General features: G+C 39.0%; 2 protein-coding genes across 22 annotated transcripts in view; one reads left to right on the top strand and one right to left on the bottom strand.

Annotated features, from left to right (window-relative positions):
- Window positions 1–1,974, bottom strand: part of DNAAF6 (dynein axonemal assembly factor 6) — a 37,969-nt gene extending 35,995 nt beyond the window's left edge. The window contains exon 1 of one of the 2 annotated variants that reach the window (XM_003135296.6): window positions 1,901–1,974. Coding sequence is in view for 1 of the 2 variants with exons in the window: in XM_005654291.4 (XP_005654348.1) it covers window positions 1,207–1,233 (27 nt within the window). In the remaining variant the exon portion in view is untranslated. Of the gene's footprint in view, window positions 1–1,206; window positions 1,364–1,900 lie in introns of those variants that run through there. The other variant, XM_005654291.4, reaches the window with a different exon arrangement.
- A 181-nt stretch (window positions 1,975–2,155) lies between these two features.
- The window catches only part of NUP62CL (nucleoporin 62 C-terminal like), a 79,543-nt gene continuing 54,519 nt past the window's right edge, over window positions 2,156–27,179 (top strand). The window contains exons 1-7 of one of the 20 annotated variants that reach the window (XM_085008113.1): window positions 2,156–2,294; window positions 4,782–4,911; window positions 6,468–6,504; window positions 7,294–7,338; window positions 11,820–11,982; window positions 14,008–14,096; window positions 15,498–15,701. Coding sequence is in view for 8 of the 20 variants with exons in the window: in XM_085008108.1 (XP_084864234.1) it covers window positions 11,916–11,982 (67 nt within the window). In the remaining 12 variants the exon portion in view is untranslated. Of the gene's footprint in view, window positions 2,295–4,781; window positions 4,912–6,467; window positions 6,505–7,293; window positions 7,339–11,819; window positions 11,983–14,007; window positions 14,097–15,497; window positions 15,702–27,179 lie in introns of those variants that run through there. The other 19 variants (XM_085008116.1, XM_085008115.1, XM_085008118.1 and 16 more) reach the window with 19 other exon arrangements.

The following is a 27,179-nucleotide window of genomic DNA, read 5'->3' as shown; positions in this document are numbered from 1 at the left end:
AGACTCTGGTTGAGAGGACAGGGGTCATGCTTTCTGTTTATTTTTGCCTCCATCCACAGTGTCAACAGAATGCTCTTAGACTTGAACTAATTGGAGAGAAGTCTAGCTTAAATGAGTGAAAACTCTGAATTATACACTATTCAAAAAGAAATGATATTTTATTTATTAATTTATTTATTTTGCAAGCAAGCGAAGTCTTTATTATAGGAAAGCAAGCAGCTCCCAGGACAGCTGGGAGGGGGAGAAGAGCCCCCCCCCATTGCCTTATAGGGTTTTTTTAATCCCTTAAAGATGGGGGGGTATAGATGATATTTTATTGATTCAAGTTTATATAGCAAATAAAATCAGGGTAGTAAAGAATCACCAAAGAGTTTCATTTGGGGAACTTGTTTAATAGGAAAACACATGTCCCTATGTAGACTACTGACTGTTTATAGCTGAATGATTTCAAAGTACCAAAAATCCATTTACTGTCCTAAATAAAATTGGCATTTCTTCTGCAATTTTATTTACATAATGTCTTATTTAACAATTCCTGTATTAAAATTCTTTTGGAAACACAAAAGTAAACATCATCTCTGCCTATTTCTGAGTTAAATGATAATATACTGGTTAATTGGGTTTTTTTTTTTTTTTTTACATTTTTGACAACTCTGCCCATCAATGATTCCCTGCCTATTAAACCTAATTCATTTTGACTTTGTTTTTACAAAACCCCAAATAATTCCTTTTTTAGGGTCTCTAAATTTCACTGCCAGCAAATCTACTAAGTCATAAATAACCATGGGGACTTAGAGTTTCTGTTACAAATTTAAAGTATATTTAATGGAAGATGATTTTTGAAAGTACCTGGAATATTTCATAAACCTAAAGGTCAAGAAATGAGCCTCTTTTGATTTAATATTTCCTCAATCCATTATTCTTTATTTTAGCCAAACTTCATACACTTGTAATTTTTGTTTGCTTGTTTGTCTCATTCCCATAATCCACCTCTATCTACAAAGGAATTGAAAAAGCACATTTTCTCCAGTGCTTTGAATTTTCCTCCCCAAGTCCATAGGCTTGTTTTTATTTCTTTACAAAATAGCCTCTGTTCTGAATCCTTTCCAGAAGCTCTTAGGGGAAAGGACCCTCACCTCAGTGCTCAAACTCTGTTCTCTCCCCTCACCCCGCCCCCCACTTTTTTTTTTGGTCACAGTTCCTTACCTTTTGACAGGTACAGTCCAACGGCATATAATACTTACTCTCCCAATCAGCTACTTGCTGAGTAGCGGGTTTGGTAGATACAAGTAGCCCTTGCACACCACGCTCCAGCCCACTAAGTGCAGCCTGACTTTTTCACTCCTCAACGGACCTGACCAACGTCCGTTGGAACTCTCAGGTCGCAACGTTCACGTTTCTCGAACACAAGACATTGTCCACGTACCACAAGCCAGTTTTTTTTCAGTCTGAACAGCGTTATACTCCCTAAAAATATGTATCCCAACCAAGGCATGCTGGTCGGTGTACATGTAAAACCAACTCGGAGCCCCCAGATACACTTACAAGGAAACAGTTTTCATTCTCAAATTAGCGTTACGAGCAGTGTCTGTGTCTAAAGAAGCCTTAGCATGTTCATTTTGGCCTTCTGACATTCCATCCGCATCCCTTCCTTGTCTGGTAAAACGGCCCCATCTTTCACTCATATCCTGAATAGCCTGAGTTTTATTAAAATTGAATCTTGCTTTTAGCGTCTAGGGCAGGGGGATTTAGGGAACGGCTCTGTTCTGTCTGAAACTTGCGGCTTTTTGTGGGTATTTCTCAGAGCCGTTAAGTATCTAGAGTTCTCCCTAGTTTCTCTAGTAGCCGCGGCATCTGAGGGGCCCTTCTTTTCACCCTCCTAAGATTCGGGTTTCCTCACCTGGGTCAGTTTTTGGGTCGCTGTGTAGGCTTGGAAAATAAACGGAGAGCTCTGCGTCCCCCTGTTGCCTGGGTAACAACTTTGTTTCTGAACTCCCCCACCCCCACCTCCGCGTTCCCGCTTGACTTTCCTGACCAATCGTAGAAGAGTCTCCTTTGAAATTGCAGGAGAATTAACGAATCAGAGAGCGTGCCAGTCGGGGTCCAAGCCGCCCTTACCAGTTAACTAGGTCGGCCCCCTTTAAGCCTCTGTCTCAGTTAGCGTCGCTCCTGCGGGGACGCGTCCACTGTGGAGGCCAGTTCGTTCTCGCCGGAGAAGGCCCTGGTCTGCCTCTCTGGCCTCTCCGCAGTCTCGGCGGCTACCTATCGATTTACCTTGGGGCGCCGCCGCCAAGGTAAGTTTGCGGGATTTTCGATTGTCCGGGCATCAGCCGGCTCCCTCATCGTTACTTTTTTTTCCTGCACGTGAATTCCAGATCGGACAACTCCTGTCGCCGATCCGGAGCAGCGGGGGTGGAAGGGTAGGCTTGGTGGCCCTGGGGGTTGAGGAGATTTTGCTGCGGCACCACACGCCCTCCCCACGCCCCCTTTCCGCGCGGTGACAGAGACACGTGTAGTGGGTTCGGTCTCGGCTTAGCGTTTGTGCGTGTGAATTGTGTGTGCGTGTGTATGGTGGAATCGCGCTTTTTCCCCCTCTGCTGTGGGCAAGACTTCTGGGTTCGGAGCCCCAGAGGGAGAATCCCTTCGGCTTGCCACGAAGCTCCTGCGAGGTAGCGTCCGGTGGTACGCGTCGCTCCCACTCTCGGGAATGTCGCCGGACCCGGTGCCTGGCTTTTCCCGCCTAGGAGTGGAGCGATGCAAGCGCGCCGCAGGTTTGCCACTGCTTGACAATCGGAGTGCTTGCACTTCTAGAGGTACAGTTGTGACCCTAGTTTCTCAGGAATTCCGTGGTTTGGTTTTAAACAAAAGGGAAAAAGAAGAGATGGCTTAACGAGTATTTGGAGTATTTGGAACTGATTAGCTGTGTTCAATAGTGGGTCCCTTCAAATATTATTTGTGCAGTAAGCAAGGAGAGATAGGATGGTTTTAGTGGATGGTTAATTTTGGCCCCAGGGCTTGGAATTCGGTTATGAATTAACTAAATTGCGTTCCTTCTTTCTGCTTTATGGTGAAGGGGCTAGTAGAGCTTGAGGAATTTGTCCATTCTACTTGTTATTACCGTAGTCAACAAAAAATTAAGGTTGAATATTTAAGTTATTGGCTAAAATTGTGGCTTTGGGGGGAAATTACCTATACCATAATTCCCCCTATTACTGTAGGTGATCAGAGTTTAAGCATCTTAAGTTTTATTTCTCTTCATTGTGGAGCTTAAATCATGCATGTTATGCTGTCTTTCTTCTTGCTTGCTTTTTATCTTTCTATTCTCCCTCACTCTGCAGTATTCTAAGTCTGTATTGCCTAATAAGTGCTTTTTGGAGACCTGTTGGCTGTGACTCACAGCAAGAAATAAATTTTGTATTGTGATCCAGTACATATATGCAATGTGTAACTGACAACTATTTCACAGAAATAGTACTTAATTCCATGCAATTTACCCTGATACTTTCCATTCTATTTTTTAATGTGAACCCACTAATGAATTGTCATTTACAGTCTGAAAAACTCAGGCTTTAGACCCCTTGGTTTTCAAACTGAGTGTTTAGGCATCACTTTGGATGTTTGTTACAAATGCAGATTTCCCTGGTTCACTCCAGGAACTGGTTCTGTGGATTCACGGTAGGGCCCCCTGGAAGGTGGTTCATATAGCATGTATGAAGTGCTTGGTGTAGTACCAGACGTGCAAATATTCAATATATAATAATTTTCTTTTTGGGAAACAAAACTGTTTATGTTTAGGGGGTATAATTGCCTCTTCAAAGTTTGGCCTGCCCCTGGCAAGGCTGAATCCAATGCTAAGGCTGTTTTCTCCAAGGCTGGGGAGGCAGGAGTTTGGAGATCCCTGCTGGGTCTGAGATGAATCTTTAAGCACTTGACTTTCAAGAAGAATTTCGCAAATACAGAAAGTTAGGGGTTGAGGAATATGAAGGTTAGAGAGGTTCAGTAACTTGTCAAGGGTCACGTTGTCAGTGAGTGGGTATCAGATAGAATTCACTTGATTAGATCAGTTTAATATTCTCAGCGCTCCTGCCTTGATAGCAGGTCAGGTCTAAAGGCAGATGTTGAAACGGGAAAAAGAGCTTCCCTGGCTTGCCTGTATCCCAGAAGCAGAGTTAACAGAATTTCTGGATTTTTGACTGCCTGTATCCCATAAGCAGAGTTAACAGAATTTATGGATTTTGACTGCTAGTTTGATTTTAAAGTGATGAAATGAGAGATCTAAAAGATAAAAAACACAACTAAAACTTTGTGGGTTATAGATGTGAAAAGGGGATATAGCTTAGTTATTTTTTTTAATAATATACCAACTGCTTAAAAACACTAATTAAATATTTCATTAAACCAGCATTAAAAGAAATTAAAGTGAAAACTTTCCCTCAATTCTGCTGATAAAACTGATATTTCTGTTTCCCTCCTATTTTATCCAGATGGACTGATATTTTTACGTAATCTTAGTCCCTGTTTATACCGTATTTTGCTCCTTTTATTTAGTACTGTTCTGAGAATTTTTTTCTGTCTTGCTGATAGTCCTCATATTTTTCATTATTAAAAGCAGCCTAATATTCCATAAATAGAGATGGCTATAATTTACTAATAATTTACTAAACTAACAACAGAACAACGATTTATTTCCGGTTATTGCATGCTATCAATAACGTTGTAAAGTCTTGACTATTTAAAATCATTTTCATTTATATAACTTTTACCTTCTTTGCACTCAAAAGGAATCCTAACAGGAAGGCCAGGAATCTGGACCTGAGCTGTGAGTTTTTGCCCCCTCGAATGTCTGAATTTGCCCATCTACGTTTGTGTGTGCTGGAGTAGCAGTGATCAACCACAATATTCGGTATACATGTGAGTTAGGTTGAGTGTATTTTTTAACTAATAAATATGGACATTTTCGAAAGGATTTACATTTAAATAATATATGAATCATAGCAGATTGAAGCAGATTCAAGTGCCGTAATAACACTCATGGTGATTAGCTTTCTCTATGAATATCTTTTCCAAAGAGTATATGAGTGTGTATTCATTTGTAATTTAAATTTTTTTTATAAAGGAAGCAATTAAGTTGACTGGGAGAATAAAAGCTATAATTGGCCTGTATTAGCACATTCCCCTTTTTCAAAGCACAGAGATTGTCTTATTTTTCCGTCATTCTAAAACATTAACTAGCCCCTCTTTTTAAAATTATAAAAATATTTTAAACAGAAAAGTATAGAGACGTGTTATACACCATCATCCATGGACCCACCAAAGATTTAACATTTGTTAACCTTTTGCCAAGTATTCATTAGGTATTGTTTTTTAAAGAAGTAAAACATTACACTAAAACTAAATATAAAACTAAAACACTACTTCTTTGTACCCCTTCCCAGTCTCATTTCCTTTCCAATCCAGAGGTAATTGTTTTTCAGAAACTGTTATTTATTTTTAAGTGCACTCAAATGCAGATGGCCACAAATAATTTATAATATATTGCTTTGCATGTCCTTTAACATTTGCATAAATGGTATGTGGTACTCTTCTACAAGTTTTGAGGGGAATCGGTATTGTTTTTGAGATTTATCTATACTGATAAATGTAGATAAAGTTCATTATTTTTATTGCTGTAAAGTACTCTTCATATAATTATGCCACTTAAAAATATCTCCATTCTGGAGTTCTTTTAGGGCGCAGCTGGTTAAGGATCCAGCGTTTGTCACTGTAGTGGCTCAGGTCGCGGCTGCGACGCCACGGGTTCCATCCCCAGCCCAGGAACTGCCACGTGCCAGGAGCACGGCCAACAAAAACCCCACTCCATTCCAATATTGTTGTTGGACATTTAGGTTTTTTCAAGTATACAAATATCCATAGAAATCATACTTGCCACTAAAAGAGGTAACCTAAAATAGGCAAATTCATAAAGACTAGGTAAAATAGAGGTTACCAGGGGCTGGGGGAGTGGGCAGTGGGGAGTTATTATTGTTCAATGAGTTGAGAGTTTCTGTTTGTGGTGATGGAAAAGTTTTTAAATAGATAGTGGTGATGGGTGAACAATGCCATGTGTGCATTTAATGCCACTGAATTAATTGTACACTTAAAAATGGTTAAAATGGCAAATTTTACATTATGTATATTTTACCACAATAAACAAATTACAGGTGTAAGAATTATGCTTAGTTTTCAAAGGCATATACCTGTTGGCTTGCTTTTTGTGGAATAAAGCCCTGAGAAAAGTGAGATTGATTTAAAAAATAAACTCGAATTATTTTCCTTTGTAAAATGTAAAACAGATCTATTTTTTCCTTGTGAAATGACATTTTTTGAAATCTTTAAATGACTATTATTACTTGACACTTGTACAAGACTTTTGTGAATATTCTGCTTCAGAAGTCTCCAGTTTTTCTTTCTTTTTTTTTTTTTTTCAGATTTTTCTCAAGGTTTGGGGGGAGGATTCTTCTAAAAGTGAGTCGTGGGCCTTTGAGGCTGTTTTGCATTTGAATGCCATTCCTCTTTCACCTCTCAGACTAGTTGTCTCCCCTCCCCTAGCCCTGTGCTTTCTCCGTGCGCGTCCCTGGCTCTGCCCTTTTGGGTCCCTCTGCCTCCTTTCCACTTAACCGAGCCTTGCGTTGGGCTCCTCCTCTCCACACCCCTCCCTCTCTTGCGACTTTCTCAGCTCCTCCAAGGTTTCCCCTCTCCTGAGTGCCCCTGCCCACCCTCCCCTTGGGTCCCACCCCTGGCCTTGTCTTTTCCAATTTTGTAACTGCGAAAGGCATTCACTGAGAATAAGACCTGTTTCATGGAAATGTACAGTCTTCTGCAATGTCAGTGTAACATTTGGAAAGTTGGTCTTAATTTGGGGATTTGAAAAAACCTTTGTCGCCCTTAAAATAAGATTTTGATATTATGGCCTTGACGAGTTATAGTGTGAAGGAGGAGAAAAGCACTTAAGGTGAAAGATAATCAGTGAGTTATAGTGCTTAAGATGTTTAAGATGAACTCAAAACGAATGTACCATTTTCAGCAGCTCTGTCTTTTATTTTGGCACAAAATAAAATGCCCACCATTAGATTTGTGATCTCTTCCTATTCCCTTAAAAATGGCTGAGCTCATTTCACCTCTCCTTATCACATTCATCTAGGATAAAACATGAGTAACTAAGTTTCTGCTTTCACAGTTGGCATCATTAACTGTCAGTGCCAATAAGGACCTTATTGTTCTTTGAGGCTTCAGTTTTTCTACTTTCTTCTTCAGTTTCATTTCTGGAAGGCTTTCTTGGTGGAACAAGGGGTTTCTTCGGTGAGTTTGTACTTTTCCTTTGCTTCTCTGCCTCTCTCCCTAGTTCGATAATTATTGATATGTTAAGGAATCATATGTATCATCAGAAGTTACTATTTATAGGAATGATTTTATAACACGGCTAATCACATTGCATGAATTTTCTGGCCAGATCATTTAGTCGTGATGTTCTTGAGAAGGTGAAGTGAATTTGTGGAACTTGGTGGTTATCAAGTAACCAGGCAGAAGATTCGTCTAATATGCTTCCAAGAAGGCAGGGACATTTTAAAATCAATTACATGGCTGAACTTCTGTGCTAGTCACTTTCTTGACAGTCACTTCTCAAAGAAATGTAGAGGAATAATAGCACGAATGATCCCCCAAATAATTTATACTTTGTGAGACAGAAGCCCCTCAACATTTATGCTGAAGTGGCTTATAATAGGTATCTGGGCTTGAACTTACTTGCTTTTGCCCTTTGAGATGCAGATTTATCTTCCTAATGTGTGTTGCTTAAGCTACTGCTTGTTTGACCTTGGGAAAGTGATTTAGCATCGCAGAGCCTCAGTTTCCTCAACTATAGAATGGAGATCAAAATACCTTTATGATTTGTTGTGGGTCATTAAAAGATAGGGAATTTCGGATTCCTGAATGCTATCTTTTCTTCTTTTCCTCTTAAATAAGAGATTCAAGAATTTTAAGTGGTAAAGTAGTATGTCCTGAAATGACCTCCCATCATTTATTGATCCTCAGTCAGATTTCTTACTACCCAGAACACTCCTAGGATCCATAAATAACAATAGGTAGTACATAGAGAAGATAATTTGCGTGCTGATAAATGAGATGGTATTTTTTTTAAATTGTAATTTAAAATGCAATTTATGTTCACTCTCTGGGCCAGCTAAGAGGGTGCTCCATAAATACCCCTGGTTGACTGATCCTTCACTGACAATGAGAACCCCAGCATTATATTTTGGAAAGTTTTCATATAGCACTTTACGTTAAATTAAATTGGCTGGGGTAGTATATGTGGAGGGCCCTTTGTAAACTTTTTTTGTGTGTCTTTTTGGGGCCACACCTGTGGCATATGGAGCTTCCCAGGCTAGGGTCGAATCAGAGCTGTAGCTGTCAGCCTACACCACAGCCACAACAACGCCAGATCCAAGCTGCATCTGCGACCTATACCACAGCTCACAGCAACGCTGGATCCTTAACCCACTGAGTGAGGCTGGGTATCAAACCCACAACCTCATGGTTCCTAGTCGGATTCGTTTCCACTGCGCCACGACAGGAACTCCTTTTGTAAATTTATTTTTAAGAAAACATTTTGGTAACTCACTTAATGGAACTGCCAAGAGGCGGTGCTTATTGAATCGTTTTCTTCCTATCCAGTTTAGTTAAGTCAGTAAGCCTCATTTAGATTGAACTATCATGCAGGGATCATCTGTCTATTTCCAGGAGCCTTTTGAGTGAGCTCTGATGATTTCTTTGGGCCTACTGAATTTTCTGCAGAAGGCATTTACCATCTAGTATTTCTTTCTTTGAATACGTATGCCTGCATTAAGGCATCCAGGATGGAACTGAAAGCTGGGCTCAACATAAAAAGCTGTATCTTTGTCACCTTTAAGCTCCAAGTCAGGCAGTGTGGATAAGGAGAGAGCACTTTGAAGAGAAATAGAAGTTGGCTAGAGGAACTCAACAATGACAGAGACAGATAGATATTCCTACTCATGGCCACATAGGGTACAGACTTGTTTTCCATTTTTTTTATTAAAGCAGTGATATGCAGAGAGAGGCTAAAGTGTGCTAAGGTCCTATTTGTTAAAAAGCATGGGGAATAATGATGAACTTCAGGCTTTTGTTAGAAGAACATGAATTTATTTATTTATTTATTTTTTGCCTTTTTTAGGGCCCTACCTGCGGCATATGAAGATTCCCAGGCTAGGAGTCGAATTGGAGCTGTAGCCAAGGGCCTACACCACAGCCACAGCAATGCTGGATCCCAGCCGTGTCTGTGACCCGCATCACAGCTCACAGCAACTCAGGATCCTTAACCCACCGAGCAAGGCCAGGGATTAAACCCGCATCCTCATGGATACTAGCTGGGTTTGTTAACTGCTGAGCCACGACTTTAAATATGTTAAAGAGTTCAAGAGAAACTCAGACAAATAGAATATGTAACTTCCAACTATGGGAAAAATGAGTACAGAAAATTCAATTAATCCAATTATGCAGAAAAAGATAATACATGGCCAATAAAAAAAGACAAAATAAGGTGGAAGAGATGAGTCCAGTTATATCAGTAGTCATAATAAATATAAATAAAATTAAACTTACTCTTTAAGAGATTCTTAGACTGGAGTTCCCGTCGTGGCACAGTGGTTAACGAATCTGACTAGGAACCATGAGGTTGCGGGTTCGGTCCCTGGCCTTGCTCAGTGGGTTGAGGATCCAGCGTTGCCGTGAGCTATGGTGTAGGTTGCAGATGTGGCTCGGATCTTGCATTGCTCTGGCTCTGGCAGAAGCCAGTGGCTGCAGCTCCGATTGGACCCCTGGCCTTGGAACCTCCATGTGCTGTGGGAGCGGCCCAAGAAATGGAAAAGAGATTAAAAAAAAAAAACGAGATTCTTAGACTATATTTAAAATTTTTCAGCTTTGCTTTTTACAAAAATCACACTAAAAATGACTCAGAAAGGTTGAAAACAAAGGGATGGAAAAATATATATAGTTGGCATATACCAACCAAAAGAAAAACAGTGAGGCAGCATTAATGCCAGACAAAATATGATTTAAGGCAATTTAGTAATAGACATTTCACACCTGTGAAAGAAAGGAAATCTACCAAGAGGGTGGACCATGAATCTGTGGTCCTGACAACATGGTCTTGAAATATAAAGCAGGAGTTTCCACTGTGGCTCAGTGGTTAACGAATCCGACTAGGAACCATGAGGTTGTGGGTTCGATTCCCGGCCTCGCTTAGTGGGTTAAGGATCCGGTGTTGCCATGAGCTGTGGTGTAGGTTGCAGATGTGGCTCAGATCCTGTGTTGCTGTAGCTGTGGCGTAGGCTGGTGGCTGCAGCTCCGATTTGACCTCTAGCCTGGGAACCTCCACATGCCGAGAGTGGGGCCCTAGAAAAAGCAAAAAGACAAAAACAAAGAAAGAGATATAAAGCAAAAAGCAATGGGGTTATAAGAAGAAATTGGCAATCTCTAATACCAATGGGAAACTTAAAACACCTTTGCCAGAAACTGGTTAAGTATAAGGATGTGACAGATATAAGATCTCAATGAAATGGAAGGGAAAGAATCTTTCATTACAAATTCTTAGTGACAAAGATTCATTTTTAGTCCCAAAGGTGATTTTCATTTGTTTTATTTCTCAAATTTCTAAGAAAGAAAAAGTATAAATGCACCTGCTACATTTTTTTTTTCCCTTTTCTGCTGCACCCATGGCATATGGAAGTTCCTGGCCTAGGGATGGAATCTGAGCCACAGCAGTCTACACCGGATCCTTAACCCACTGTGCCACTGCTCCACTCTGACAGGTGGATTCTTAATAAGAGGGAGATTCTTTAAATTACTTCCAAAAGACTAGAAAGTCCACCAATGCAAGGACACAGGAAAAAAAATTCCACCTTTTGATGGCTACCAGAAGTTTCTCCTTTGGCCTGCTCTGCGACATTGATGACAGTACCTAATTCTGAAAATATCAATTTATGTGACAGTATCAGAACCATGTTTTGACAACAATGGTTTTTCTGTAGACATTTTTAATATCATCATATAATTGAATGTCATAAATATAAAATATATAATATAATATATAATTTATATAATATTTATAATAACATAACATTTACAACCTCAGGAGTGTGGTATCCTTGGGAATATAAGACTAACTATAGCAAGGGCTCTTATTCTGCCCAGAATGCCTCCCTTTCTATGCCTGCCAGGACTGAGTTACTACACTATTGAAATCAGCATTTTCAGTTCACGTTTTTAAGATGTTCCAGTTTTAAGATGTGTATAACTTTAAAATAAGCATGTCATAATTGACACATTTAGATAAATATTGTTCTTCAGATTTACTCTTGGGGAGGTGTTCACTTATAACCATGACACTAACACTACTCAAGATACTATTTCATCAGTTTAGAGAGGTACAGGTTTTCATAGTTTACGGTCTCTGAGATTGAAATGAGTCTTAAGAGTTGATAGTATCTTACAATCCTCTTTGGCCAGATGGCAGTTGTGACATCATAGTTGTTTCCATATGCACATGTAATATCAAAATGCCTAGGATCAAAACCTGCATAACGGGTGGCTTGGGTTAAAATCCCAGAGACATAGGGGATCACCTTTAACTCCTAGTAAGCAGTGGTTGTGGGGAACAAATGGAAAAGATGGTTAATCAGGTTTAGGTATTGATTATGCTGAAGTGGGAGACATATTTGCAAAGCTGGCTTGAAAGCATAGCAAAAGTGGCTTTTCGTTCTTATGAGTTCTTTTAAGAATTGCTGCAGCTACAGTGCTCCTGGTGCCACAGAAGACTTCAAGAAATTTGACTTGAAAATTGGATTCTGAATATTTTTTTCCTAATGTATGCATGTTTGAGTAAAATCTACGTCTACATTGAAAGGAGCTCTTTCAAAAAGTGTAAAAAATGTAAGTAATAAGAAAAATTGACAGGTTGGTGTTGTGGTTTTTTTTTTTTTTCCTTTTTGCTGCTGCATAAAGTAATGGGGCTCTTAACTTTGATGAAATATTTTTGAAACTGATTTCTTAGAATTGCCTTTCAGAGCTATTGTGTAAAAACTGATTGTTAGTCACATCTCATTTTATGAATCTTGACTGGGATAGAATTATAAGTACACAATGATTTTCCCTTAACATTTTAAGGGATATTTAAAGATATTATTCCATCTTCTAACATTTACTGTTGCTAACGAAGAGCCTGCTGTCAACCTGGTTGTTACTCCTTATTAGGTAAATCCTTTTTTTTTTCCTCTCTGATAACTTTCAGATTTGTTCTCTACACTTGATAGTCTAGGATTTCAATATAAAGTGTGTGTGTGTGTGTGTGTGTGTGTGTGTGTGTGTGTGTGTGTGTGTGTGTGAGAATGGTGGTGGGAGGAATTGCCTGCTTGCATTTGGTGGCTTTAAATATGAGGACTCATTTCTCTTTAGTTCTAGCAAACTCATTTATTAACCCTGAATATTGTCTCTGCCATTCTATTTTTTTCCCTCCTGACATTCCTTCTGGATATATATCGAAACTTCTTTTTTATTTTCTCCTTATCTTTCTCTGTGCTTTCTCATCACTTTATCTGCCCTGTGTTCTGGCAGATTTTTTTTCTGTTCTTTCTTCCTGTTCCACGATTTTTTTCCTCCTCAGTTGTGTCTAGTCTACTATTTAAATCTATCGCTTGAACCTCTTTTATTTCTAATACTATATCCATTTCTTGGATTTGTCCTCTGTTCTTTTTCACAGTCACTTGTTTGCTTTGTGTATGTTATTTATTTATTGAGCTCTTTGAACGTATAAAACATTTTAATGTGCCATTCATATTGCTCTATTATCTCTAATTCCTCAATTTTCAGGCTTATAGACTGCTTACTTAGATGTTTCATAATTCTTTTTTTTTCTTTTTGTCTTTTTAGGGCCACACCCATTGCAGATGGAGGTTCCCAAGCTAGGGGTCCAATCCGAGCTGTAGCCACTGGCGTACGCCAGAGCCACAGCAATGTGGGATCCAAGCTGAGTCTGTGACCTCCACCACAGCTCACAGCAACACTGGATCCTTAACCAACTGACTGAGGCCAGGGATCGAACCTGCATCCTCTTGGATGCTAGTTGGATTTGTTAACCACTGAGTGCTGAGCCACAATGGGAACTCCAAGTTCTTCTTTTTTTTTTTTTTTTTTTGTCTTTTGTCTTTTAGGGCCGCACCTGCGGCATATGGAGGGTCCGAGCTGCAGCTGCTGGCCTACGCCACAGCCACAGCAACGTGGGAGATGTTTCGTAATTCTTATCTTTGAGTTTTGATTTTCTGGGGGCTTTTTTTTTAAGGATCATGGGTGTGACCTAGGAAGTGGAGGTATCTCTGCTAAGTGATGTTGTGGACTAGCTGCCTGGGCCCTGAAAGTTTCATCAGCTCCTAACTAGTTTTTATGTTAACATCTTAGTTTGAAATTTCTGTATCACAAAGGTAGATTGAATTCGAGCCACCTATGCATATTTTTTGTACCAGCTTGGGGTGCTTGCCTGTCTCCATTGCCTTTTCCATTCTTCTGTAGAGGTTTCTGAGATTTAAGCTTCACTAGGTCTCTGGAGATTGAGGAGACTATGCCCTTACCCTGTTAGCCTCAAATTTACCCACAATCTAGCATAGTTCCTGCTTTTAGAGCAGATATCTCATTCAAGTCACCCCCTTGGGCTTGGGCAGTTTTAGCTTCTGCTCATAGATATGAATTTCCTGTCTGGTACCTGGAAATTTGTCTTCTTTGAAAACTCTGCTTTGCATTTTTTTAAAAAAAAATGTATTTATTAAGTGCTTTTTAACTGATATTTCTTGGAGATTGGAGTAGAAGAGAGAGATTCCAGTGTGGCTTCTATCTACCATGGTGACTTAGAAGTCTTGTTGAGATCTCTTGATTTTCTTTTTCCATTTCTCTCTCACCCCCATTTAGAGTTTGGAGTCAGGGCTGGTTTATTTTCGGAGGAACTGGTACCCCTATAGGTTGGTTCACTTTTGGCTCTGCAAAGACAACTGCTTCAGGTATAGTTTACTTTCTTCACACCTTGTATAGGAGGGTTGAATTTGGGGACTCTGTCCCAACCATTTAGAAGTACCTCTTCTACTGGCCTGTTCTCATTCATTAACACAGCTCCAGCTAGGCAGAATACATGATTCAGCTTTGGAGCACCAAGTTGCATCAACTCCTGTCCCGGTAGGAACTGGATTTTCCTTAGGGTAAGAGCAGTATGGTTTGATTCTTTTAGTGCCTACAAAGGTAATCATCTTTCAAAGACAAACTTTCCATTCAAAGCATGGAAAGGGTAAAGAGATAGTATGGTCTTTCTAAGTCAATTATTAGGAATTATGCCACTTATTCCCAAGATGGTCTTATAAAATTGAAGCTGTTGCTGATTTGAGACACAAGGCACATTGAATTCTGATCAGTGGTATCCCTTCATTTTATGTGAGCCATAGGAAGAGTACTCACTGGGTTTTGAACATATATCATCTTGAAATTAGGCTGCTTGCTTATTAAGTGTCTTTCTCTAGAGAGATCTTTGTCTATTGATCATTGTAATGACCTTGGGTATACGTTTTTCCTTCATGCATCTCAGAATTTTTAAAGGGAGCATTTTGAAAATGTCCTTCTATGTTAAATTCAGTTGGATCCAGCCATTTCTTTCAGTAACACCTGATAGCCTGATGAAAGCTGGAGTATTCCCTCTGGAATTTTCCCCTATGGTGTTAGTTATCTAATAACTTGTAATTGAGTGTTAAATAACCTTTCCTAGGGTGGATAATTTAAATATTGAAGTGCTTTTTTCATGGGTCATGAAATACATTTAAAAATTTCTGGAAACTCTATTAAAGGGATGCCTCTTGTGTGACTTTGTGATTGTGTCTAGAACAAAAAACTATGGTTTTTAATGAAGTCTGCCAGGCTGATAGAAATGTAAGTTCTGTTGTCTCTACTGAAAATAAAATTTTCTGAACTACTCCTTCCCCGTCAAAACCTTTTAAGACTTTTTTCTCCTTAAAGTAGACCAGGTTAGGAAACCTTTATCTATGAATGAGCAAAAAGGGAGCTCTGTGCATGTATTCCTATATTAATATCTGGTTATTTTTCTTTCTGTACTGAGATGAAATAACCCACAGAATAAAATCTTGCAAAGTGTTCATATTTAAAACACAGTTTGACAAGAGCTATGTTATCTAGCTGCTATTTAATGTGTCAGAGAACTATTATATTGATTTTTTTTCCTTTTTCTGTTTACAATAAATGCACAAAAGTTAAACTTGGGTAACATGGCTTTCACACAACCTACAGTGATTAGAGATGCTTTGGGCTGGGTACCAACACCCTTACTAATGCTGTAACAAGCAGTGTCCAATCACACCAGATGATGGTATCACTCCTTTTGCTTTTGGTTCTGCTACCAGCTCTGTTACTCAGTCTGCAACTGCAACAGTATTCTGATCCAGTGGTGAAAGTGCACCTCAGACTGGGTGCACCAGTTTCAATACTGTCTTGATGGGGAATGCAGCTCAACCAGCACATTTGCAAGATTATCCCTCACTACTGCTACTCGTGCATCTAGTGAAACAGTTGCTACACAATCAGTTGCTCCTTTTTGCCATCCACTGGTAAGGTTTGAACTCTGTTCTGTAACGGGGAAGCACAGTATTAAAGGTTGATTTTGAGATTCTTTTTTTGTTTGTTTGTTTGTTTGTTTAGGGCTGCGTGTGCTGCATATGGAGGTTCCCAGGCTAGGGGTCAAATCAGAGCTGTAGCGGCCGGCCTACACCACAGCCACAGCATGGTCAGATCTGAGCTGCATCTGTGACCTACACCACAGCTCATGGCAACACCGGATACTTAACCCACTGAGCAAGATCAAGGATCAGACCTCCCTCCTCATGGATGCTAGTCGGGTTTGTTAACCACTGAGCCACAATGGGAACTCCTGATTTTGAGAATCTTATTTGATACATTTATCCGAATGTGATTTAACTCTGTTGTTGGAGGTTAGTGTTATTGATGAAGGTGATAGAAATTAAATCTAAGCTGCTCCTTCTGGTTTTGCAGTTTTAGGTTTAGAACCAAATACTCTTTGGGGAAAAGTGACAACCTTCTGAGTAGTCTAGATAAACTGGTCTCTAGTAATAATAGAGTTACACTGAAATGTTTTCCTCAACTGTTTAGTACTTGTGTTTAGCAAGTATGTTTTTGTTTACAATCTGTTGGTATGTTCTGTTTTCCTTTTTTAAAATAAAACTTCCAAAATGAAATTTATCAGGAGATGAAATAGAACAGGAAAGAATATTTTTGGAGTATAAAATCTTAGAGAATACTAAAATAACAGTGCAATAATAAGTGAGTTAATGTGGCATCATTGGGGACTGGTAAAATATTTTGGCTGGTAGAGGCATCTTACATGCATGGGTTACCGGTTTCTAAATAGGTAAGATTCAGTAAAATACATTTAACCTATACTGAACATTAATGAGAAGGCATTTGTAAAGGATCTTGCTAAGGCAAAATGCAGTTAATAAAGGGTACTGATTTATAAGCATATAAGCTCAGTTTTATTATGGATGCCTCAGATATTTTAGAACTTGGGGAAGATACCGAGTGAGATATTGGATACATTTGATTTTATGGTATATATTATTATATTACACAGTATAGTAATGATTTCAGAGCTTTCGGAAACAGCCAAAAAGGTAAAATATTTTTTAAATTATGGATAAGAGAGAACTAACTTATTTATAATTTGTAGTAGTGATAATATAACCAATTTTGATTGGCTGTTAATGGCATTATAGGACACAGAAATGAAGAGGAGCATTAAAATAATTATAATGTTAGAATATTTAGTCACTATCTTGAGGGGGCATCATTTTAATTGTATACAAAATGAATTTTTGGTATTACAAATAATACCTATCTGTTATCAAAAAACAACTGGGAAATAAAAGTTTGACTCTTGGCTCTGTTATTTACTAGTTCCCTGACGTAGGACAAATTGCTCTAACCTCTCAGTGTTTGGTTTGCTTCTCGATAAGTGTTCAACCCTTTACCTTGTTGTGAGGATTAGGTCACTCAGTTAATATAAATAAAATGCTTAGAACCTTGTTTGGTGTGTATGTGATAGGTACTCAGTAAATAAGTGTTAGTAATCTTTGTTGTTTTTATGAAAATATACATTTCCCTGCAGTGTTACATATGTTGGATATTATCCTTTTTGTTTATTTTTTAAGCTTCGGTAGTTGAACAGTGAGAATAGTATCATAGCATCATGTTCCTTTACATTTCCTTAATTATTAGTAAGGCTGACTTCCCTTCAAATTATTTATTGATTAATTATATCTGTGTTGTGTGTGTGTGAGAGAGAGAGAGAGAATGAGAATGAATTCCCTTTTTATATCTTTTGCTCAGTTTTCTAATATGGTGCCCATCTTTATCTCATTTATATGTGGTTTCAGTATCTTAACGCTTTGATATTTGTATAAGAAATATTTTCAGACCTGTGATTTCTGTTGGTGACAAAGTCACAGGTACTGCTAACCTATGGGGTTTGTTGCCTACCTTCATAATTGAAGAAAGTACTCAATTTCTGCTAGATGGTAGGGAAAAGAAAGATGTAATTTTCTCCTCCCTCAAAAAAGAAGTATTTCCCCCAGTTTGTTACGGTTTTATTTTTCTTAGAGTTTTATAGATATTAAAATGTTTTAATCTTTAAATTAAGCTTTTAAGTTTGACAGAATTATAGATTCTCATGCATTTATAAGAAAAAAATACAGAGATCCCACATATTCTTTGTTTTCTCTTGGAGGTGACATCTTGTATTACTATAGTACAATGTCACAACCAGGATGTTGATTATCAGTGGTGAATAATTCTCTCACCACTGCGTCCCTCATTTTGCCCTTTCATTGCACACCTACTTCTCTTCTACTCCCACACTATATTTAACCCTGGAAACCATTGATCTGTTCTCTATTGTTATAATTTTGTCACTTAAAAAAGTTTTATAGGAGTTCCCATTGTGGCGCAGCAGAAACGAATCTGACTAGGAACCATGAGGTTTCGGATTCAATCCCTGGCCTCAATCCGTGGGTTGGGGATCCGGCATTGCTGTGGGCTGTGGTATAGGTCACAGATGTGGCTCAGATCCTCCATTGCTGTGGCTATGGTGTAGGCCAGCAGCTACAGCCCTGATTCGACCCCTAGCCTGGGAACCTCCATATGCCACAAGTGCAGCCCTAAAAAGCAAAAAAGCAAAAAAAAAAAAAAAAAAAAAAGATGAATTAAAAAAATGTTATGGGGAGTTCCCGTCGTGGCTCAGTGGGTAACGAATCCGACTAAGAACCATGAGGTTGCGGGTTCGATCCCTGCCCTTGCTCAGTGGGTTAAGGATCTGGCGTTGCCGTGAGCCGTGGTGTAGGTTGCAGACACAGCTCAAATCCTGCATTGCTGTGGCTCTGGCGTAGGCTTGGCAGCTACAGCTCCAATTAGACTTCTAGCCTGGGAACCTCCATATGCCTCGGGTGCAGCCAAAAAAAAAAAAAGTTTATAATCTTTTGGGAATGGCTTTTTTTACTCAGTATATTTCTCTGTAATGAGCCATATTGTTGTGTGTGTCAGTTGTTTATTTTATTGCTGCATAGTATTCCATGGTCTGGATGGATCTCAGTTTGTGTTAACTATTTGTCCTTAAAATAATTTTTCCACTATAGGTCGGATGCCAGTTTTTCCTTGCTACTTTCTTTTTTTCTTTTTACAGCCACATCTGTGACATATGGAAGTTCCCAGGCTAGGGGTCAAATCAGAGCTATAGCTGCAGGGCACAGCCACAGCCACAGCAATGCCAGATTACATCTGCAATCTATGCTGCAGCTTGTGGCAGTGCCTTTTTCTCGTGTTCTTCTTCTTTTTTTTTAAGCAAATACTTCCATTTTATTTATTTTTTCTTTTTAGGGCCACACCTGCGGCATATTGGATTTCTCAGGCTAGGGGCCGAATCGGAGCTGCAGCTGCCGGCCTATGCCATAGCATTGCCAGATCCCAGCCGTGTCTGCGACCTTTGCACCTCAGCTTGTAGCAATATCGGATTCTTAATCCACTGAGTGAGGCCAGGGATTGGACCGGCACCCTCACGGAGACTATTCCCGGTTCTTCACCCGCTGAGCCACAATGGGACTCCTCTCACTACTTTCAATATTTCTTTGTCTTTAGTTTTCAGAAGTTTAATTATTAAGTGTCTTGGTATGATTCCTATTATTGTGTTGTCATGTTCATTGTTTCTTGTCTCTATCCCCTCCATTCTGCTGCTGAGTCCTTTCACTTAGCTTTGCATTTTGGTTATTGGTTATCTGGTTATCTCAGATTTCTACTTGGTTCTTCTTTATATCCTCTGTGTCTTTGTAGAGATTTTAATTTCTTTTCTTTCTCTCTCTTTTTTTTTTTTTTTGCTAAGCTATTTTTTCATGTGTTTGAGATGTGTTTATAATTTCATTTTGATGCATTTTTAACATGGATGCTTTAAAATAGTCATCAGATAATTCTAATGTTTCTGTTATCTTGATAATGTCTTTTTAAATTCAGCTTGAGATCTTTCTAGTTCTTGGTAGGATGAGTGATTTTTTTAATTGAAGCCTGGACATTTTCCCTTTCTTTGGCTTTTTTTTTTTTTTTTTTTTGTCTTTTGTCTTTTTAGGGCCACACCCATGGCATATGGAGGTTCCCAGGCCAGGGGTCTAATTGGAGCTATGACCTACACCACAGCTCACAGTAACGCTGGATCCTTAACCCACTGAGCGAGGCCAGGGATCGAACCGCTACCTCATGGTTCCTAGTTGGATTCGTTTCTGCTGAGCCACGACGGAAACTCCCTGGACATTTTCCTTTAAAAATTTTTTTTAACTTTATAAAAAATTAAAGTATAGTGGATTTATAATGTTGTGCCAATATCTGCTGTACAGAAAAGTGACCCAGTCACATTCTTTTCATATTGTATTATGAGACTCTAAATCAAATTCAAGACTTTTGTTTTAGCTGGCTTTATTTGACATTTCTCTTGCATAGGAAAGAAGGGTGTCACCTTGTTTGCTGTTATGTGGAATAGAACTTCATTTTCCCCAGTTGGTCTCCATTGCTACCCAGGGCAAGAGTCTCCTTGTTACTGCTGGACGGGGGTGGGAGTTCCTGCTTCTGATGTGGTTTCCACTGGCAATGGGAAGATATTGTTCATTAACTGCTGGCAGGGATAACATCCTGACTCCCTACTTGATCTTCTCAGTTACCATCTGACTAGGGTACTGGGACACCTCATATGAGCCTCAGGAAGGTGGAAGTTTAGGCTCCTCACTTGCTGTTGTTCTCTGGTATAGGTGAGGAGTGGGACCACGTTTTTTTTCCTGTGATGTTTAGTTATAGTATGGTGGTTATCATCTACAAGTTTTCTGTCTTGTTGGTCTGCCCTTTTCTTTGTCTTTTGTCTAGATTGCAGGCTTTTGTTGGGTTTTGTTTGGTTTGGTATATATCCATTGGTGTTTCTGGCTGGCCAGCCTCTTTAACTCTAAGCCTGGGAAATACAAGGCAAAAAGAAAACCTGTGGAACTCATTACCATAATGTTCCTTGGGTCTCAGCTAGTTTGCCTTCTTCTTTCCACCTTTCAGCGTTTTGTATTGTCCAGAGGTTTTAACTGTATGTAGCGAGAATAATAGGGAAAAATACATTTTCCTAGAAATGGAAATCCTTAAGATTTTAATTTTTATGTTGTCAAATCTCTTATGAGTTTCTCTCTGTGGACTTATTTGTATAGACCTTTTTCATCTTAAGATTCTTAATTCTTTTTGTTCTTTTATAGTTTATATTTTTAGGAATTTTCTGACTGTCTATTGATTACTTCAACATTTTTTAGAATTCTATTATGTTTTTTTAGGAATCTTTTTTCCCCCTAAATGATTAGTGAGTTAAACCATTGTATTTCATTAAATTCTTCCCTTATTGATTTGAGAGTTTGCCTTTCTCCTACACCAAATTATTTTATATGCTTGGTTCTGCTTCTGGATTTCCTATTCTCTTTTATTGATCTGTTCTTTCTTCTTCTAGTATCACCATTTTGTTATTATAGCAGGCCCCACTATCTTGTAGTATGTAGCCACATTCCCCCATTCTGTTAAAAAAAAATCCTGCCTATTTTCTAGGGCCAACAGTTTGTTAAGATAGTTGACATTTCCCTATGTTCCTAAACATTAAGGAATTAGGCTGACTTTGTTATCCTTAGAGCACTAGATGGAGAAAATTATGATATGGAACCCTATTTCTAGTCCAGTGGTTTTCAGCTGGAGGCAATTTTTGCCCTTTCTCCTAGACAATATTTGGCAGTATCTGGAGACATTTTTGGTTGTCCAGACTGGGTAAGTGTTACTGGCATCTGGGGGTAGAGTCCAGGGATGCTGCTAAATACTTTTCAGGGCACATAAAGGAAAATTTTGTTGTCTTTGACACATAACACTTCTGACACCAGATACATGGAGGTTCTTTCCACACCAACCAATTCGCCAACTCTCCAGACACCTTCTGGGTGTCCTACAATTCAGTTATGATGCCTACCACCTGGAGCTAGCACAGACCCCACAGGGTAAGGGTACAATTCCTCAAGACTGACCCCTACTTCAGGTGTCACCTGTATTTCTGACCAACTGGCTATAAACTGAGGGTTCCCATAATCCCTCCCTCCCTAAGTTGGATGATTTGCTTGAATAGCTCGCAGGATTCTGGGAAACATGTGGCTCCCAATTCCCAGTTCATTATAAATGATACAATTTAGGGAGAGCCAAATAGAAGAGATACATAGGGTAAAGTATGGGGGAGAAGCCCAGCTCTTCCAAGTCTTCTCCATGCATGTCACCCTCCTAGTATCTCCATGTGCTTGCCAACCTAGAAGCTCTCCAAACCCCTCCATTTAAGGGTTTTGATGGAGGTTTCATTATCTACGCAAAGAATTATCTGTCCCCAAATGTCAGTAGTGCAATGTTGAAAAACCCTGCTCTAGTCCTATAATTAGGAAAATGAGACTTTGTCTTTTAAACCCTTCCTTATTTAAGAGTAAGATTCCTTTAGCCTAAAAGCAAATCATGTTAAATGGCATTTGCTTCCTTAGTTACCTCTGGGTATGTGATTTTTAGATCAGGCCCCTGAAATTATGCCAGTATCTGAGACAGATGATCAAGATTTTAAAATATGGGCATAAATCAACGGTAAATTTAATTAGTGCTCATGAAGATGTTTCAGTAATGTGACCAGTTACAAAATAAATAATGCAAAATCAATAGCTTTCCCATGTTTAAACTATAGTAATTGGGAAATATAATGGAGGAAGTTCCCATTAACGGTTTCCACCAGAAGTATGAAATACTTAGAAATGAACTTTAAAAATGTGCATGACCTATAGGAAGGTAACCACAAAATTTTACTGAGGAATGTAAAAGAAGTCAGAATAAATGAAGAATACATAGGCTCAATAGTATAAGAATGTCATTTAGCTCCAAATTAACCTACACATTTAATGTAATTCTTGTGAAACCACAGTGGGAATCTTTGGGGGAAGGAAAAGGAGGGACTTCATAAGATTCTCAAGTTTAAATGGGGGTTTGGAGTTCCTGTCGTGGCTCAGTGGTTAACAAATCCGTCTAGGAACCATGAGGTTTCAGGTTCGATCCCTGGCCTCAGTCAGTGGGTTAAGGATCCAGCATTGCCATGAGCTGTGGTGTAGGTCGCAGATGTGGCTCGGATCCGGTGTGGCTGTGGCTGTGGCTGTGGCTGTGGTGTAGGCCAAGGGCTACAGCTCTGATTAGACCCCTGGCCTGGGAACCTCCATATGCTGCTGGAGGCAAAAAGACAATAAATAAATAAATAGGAGCTAAAGGCATGAGACTAATCATGTCTTTTGTTTTTTTAAGGAAAGGGATGGTAGAGTACTTGTAGAAAAATACATGAAAATATAAGTTTATTCTCTAACTGTAAGTTAAAAATATTTCACTTAAAAATAAATGAATTCTAGTGCTTCAGTAATTGAAACTCTCTTATGGAGCAGGGATAGAAAGAAAAATCAGTGAAAAAATTTTAAAGTACAGGAACAAACCTGGGCTTATGAAGATGACATTTCCAATCTGGAGAGAGAGGATGGAGTAGTGAATAAATAAATTTCAATAGCTGGCTAGCTGGGTGATTTAGGGGGAAAGGGATTATGTTTTGCCTAAAAAGATTAACTGAAAGAAATACTAGGTGAATTAAAGGTAGAAAATGAAACCATAAATATTTAAAAAGCATGGGTGAATACGAAAATGGGTAAATAATATTCCTTGGGTTGCAGAGAGGAACAATTACTTAAGTATAATTTAAAAATATATAATATAGTCAGTCAAATGGGTTCAAAAATAAGACTGTAAAATAGTATAAACAGGTAAGCTGGCCCCCATCTACCCTGTATTACTCCCTCCTCCCTCCCCCGCCCCCTTGGTTCAGCTAACCACTGTCATTGTATGTATCCTTCCAGAGTTTCTTCATGGGTTTGCTAGCAAATACAAATATATATATTCTTAGCCCTCTACCTTTTTAAATATGAATGATAGTATAATCTACACACTAGTCTATACCTTACTTTTTAAACTTACAACTTTTTATGCACTTATTTCAAAGATTTTGTAGCTCTTTTCACATGAATCAGTATATGGAGAGCTTCCTCATATTTTTTATAGCATCACAGAATACCATGGTATATAGATATGCTATAAATTATTGTCTAGTGCCTTGCTGATGGGTGTTTGGGTTGTTTCCTCTTTTGCTAATACAAACAGCGGTGCAATGGATATCATTTAACATGTACATCTTTGTGGATGAATTTCCAGAAGTATTACTGGAAGTATACTTGAAGAAGTATTCAAAAGAGGATGCATTTATCATTTTTAAAACATTAGCCACTTGTTTTCCATAGGCGTTATCCCAATATACATCCCATTAGAAATCTTGGAGCCTACCCATTTCTTCCCAGTGTCCTTAACAGAATGTGTTACTAGGTTTTTGTTTGTTTTTTTTCTTTTTTAAGGCCGCACCTCAGCATATGGAAGTTCCCAGGCTAGGGGTCGAATCAGAGCCGGCCTACGCCCCAGCCACAGCAACACCAGATCCAAGCCACATCTGCGACCTACAGCATTGGATCCTTAACCCATTGAGCAAGACCAGGGATTGAACCAGCATCCTCATGGATGCTAGTTAACCCGCTGAGCCACAATGGGAACTCCTAGTTTCCCTCCCCAACCCATCTATTAGTAAAATTGCTCTCAGTGTAGTTATGACTTGTGATTTCCCCTAAAAGTAAAGTTGAACACCTTCTATATATTTAAGAGGGAATTTTGAAACATGATATAGACACATAAACCACAAAGGAGAAAATAATGGAAAGATTTGATTACATAAAAAATACAAACAAAATTTAAAAAGTAAATAACAGACTAAGGTTGGGGAAATATTTGCAGTATTTGACTAAATAGCCTTGATATACATTTTTACTGAAAATTTGTAAGAGGAGTTCCTGTTGTGGTGCAACCGAAACGAAGCTGACTAGGAACCATGAGGTTGCAGGTTTGATCCCTGGCATCCCACAGTGGGTAAGGATCGGGCGTTGCTGTGGCTGGGCCATAGGTGGCTAGGAACTGTGGTATAGGTTGCATGCGGCTCAGATCCTGAGTTGCTGTGGCTGTGGCATAGGCCCTTGGCTACAGCTCCAATTCACCTGAGAACTTGCATATGCTGCAGGTGTGGCCCTAAAAAGCAAAAAAATAAAAATAAAAATCAATGCTGAGGAGACTATACTCCAATGAGAAAATGGGCAGATGATGTGAGTAGACAATTTTTTTTTTATTTTAAGTGAGAATTGCAACTTTCTTATTTTTATTTATTTATTTGCTTTTTAGGGCCACACCCATGGCAAATGGAGGTTCCCAGGCTAGGGGTTGGATCAGAGCTACAGCTGCAGCCACACAGGATCCGAGCCACATCTGTGACCTACACCACAGTTCACGGCAATGCCAGGTCCTTAACTCACTGAGCAAGGACAGGGATCGAATCCGCAACCTCGTGGTTCTTAGTCAGATTCGTTTCCACTGAGCTACGATGGGAACTCCTGAGTAGACAATTTTGAATAAAAAAATTACAGTAGCCATTAAACCCATGATGAAAATTTAGTCTCGCTGGTAGATAGTGAATTATAAATATTAAAACACCTTTGCTGTATTTGGTTATTTATTGGTGCTTCTCTTAAATGAAACATAGGGATAGTCCATGATATACCTTTTAATTTTTTTTTTTTGGTCCTTTGTCTTTTTTTAGGGCCACACCCATGGCATATGGAGATTCCCAGTCTAGGGGTTGAATCAGAGCTGTAGCTGCTGGCCTACATCACAGCCATAGCAATGTAGGATCTGAGCCGTGTCTGTGACCTACACCACAGCTCACAGCAACACCGGATCCTTAACCCATGGAGCAAGGCCAGGGATCGAGCCTGTGTCCTCTTGGAGACTAGTCGGGTTCGTTAACCACTGAGCCATGACGGGAACTCCCTCATGATACACATTTTAAATAGTTGGAGATACGTGGTAATGTTCCCAATTCTTTCCCAGGACCTATCCCCTCCACCCCTAATGTCCTTAGATGTTTTTCAGAGTCTAACATCATATATTGCCATGAATTGTTCACAGCTGTATGAGGGTGGCAATAGATTCAGATGCAGTTACTTGTTAAGCACTTTTTCCTTTTGAAAAGGAAGAAGAATATCTGTCATTATCTATTGGAATCTGGAAAAAGTTGGTTTAATTCAGCAGAAACTTTTATTGAGCATTTACTACATTGTGCCGTGAAGAGATAAACTTTTAAGGCTAAACTTTGTTTTCAGTTGTTAACCTATTAATCTTATATGTGTCTTTATGTACTTAATTTCTTATAGCCTTATTTCTTTTATAGTTTTTATTTTAAATTTTATTTATTTTTTTTGTCTTTTTAGGGCCGCACCTGCGGCATATGGAGGTTCCCAGGATAGGGGTCTAATCAGAGCTGGAGCCGCCAGCCTACACCACAGCCACAGCAACGCCAGATCTGAGTCAATCTGCCACCTCCACCACAGCTCATTTAACCCACTGAGCGAGGTCAGGGATCGAACCGGCCACCCCATGGTTCCTAGTTGGATTTGTTAACCACTGAGCCACGACGGGAACTCCAGGAACTCCTATTTTAAATTTTAAAGAGGCCAGGTAATCTGTTTTCTGAAACTTTATTCCAGACTTCTATTTTAAAATTTTTTTCGTAGACTCATTATTGTATATTTCCCATATCATACAATTTACCCATTTAAAGTGTATAATTAATTGGTTTTTACTATAGTTGTGCAGCCATCACCCAAGTCGATTTTAGAACATTTTCATCACCCAATGAAGAAACTGCATACCCATTAACTGTCACCGTCCATTCTCTCCTCACCCCAGTTTTGGCAACCATGAATCTGCTTTCTGTCTCTATAGATTTCTCTGTTCTGGACATTTCATATAAATAGAATCATATACATATATGGTATTTTGTGATTAGCTTCTTTTACTTAGCTTAATGTTTTCAAAGCTCATCCATGTTTTAGTATGTATCAGTACTCCTCTTCCTTTTGATGGCCAAATAAAATTCCATTGTATTAATGTATCCCATTTGATTCATCCATTCATTAATTGATATTCATTTGGATGTTTTCCTTCCACCTTTTTCTGTTAGGAATTTTGCTGCAGTGAACATTCGTGTACATGTTTTAGTTTGGGTATATATTATTTCTTTTGTTTGTATACCTAGGAGTGGAATTACTGGGTCATATGGTAGTTTTATGTTTAACACTTTGAAGAAGGGCCATACGGTTTTCTAAAGAGATTATACTGTATTATATTGCCCTCAGCGTTGCATGAGGTTTCCAATTTCTCCATATCTTTGCCAACACTTGAAATTATCTGTCTTTTTGATTATAGTCATTTTGGTACATATGAAGTAGTTTCTCATTGTGGTTTTGTTTTCCAATTCCCTA

Source organism: Sus scrofa, chromosome X (genome assembly GCF_054392235.1).
Source record: "Sus scrofa isolate SSC_HxYL_T2T_F1_AM1 chromosome X, Sscrofa_HxYL_maternal_Yorkshire_Landrace_v2.0, whole genome shotgun sequence".
Classification (NCBI taxonomy): domain Eukaryota; kingdom Metazoa; phylum Chordata; class Mammalia; order Artiodactyla; family Suidae; genus Sus; species Sus scrofa.
The sequence above is the reverse complement of the archived record's forward strand: the minus strand, read 5'-3'. Positions and strand labels throughout refer to the sequence as shown.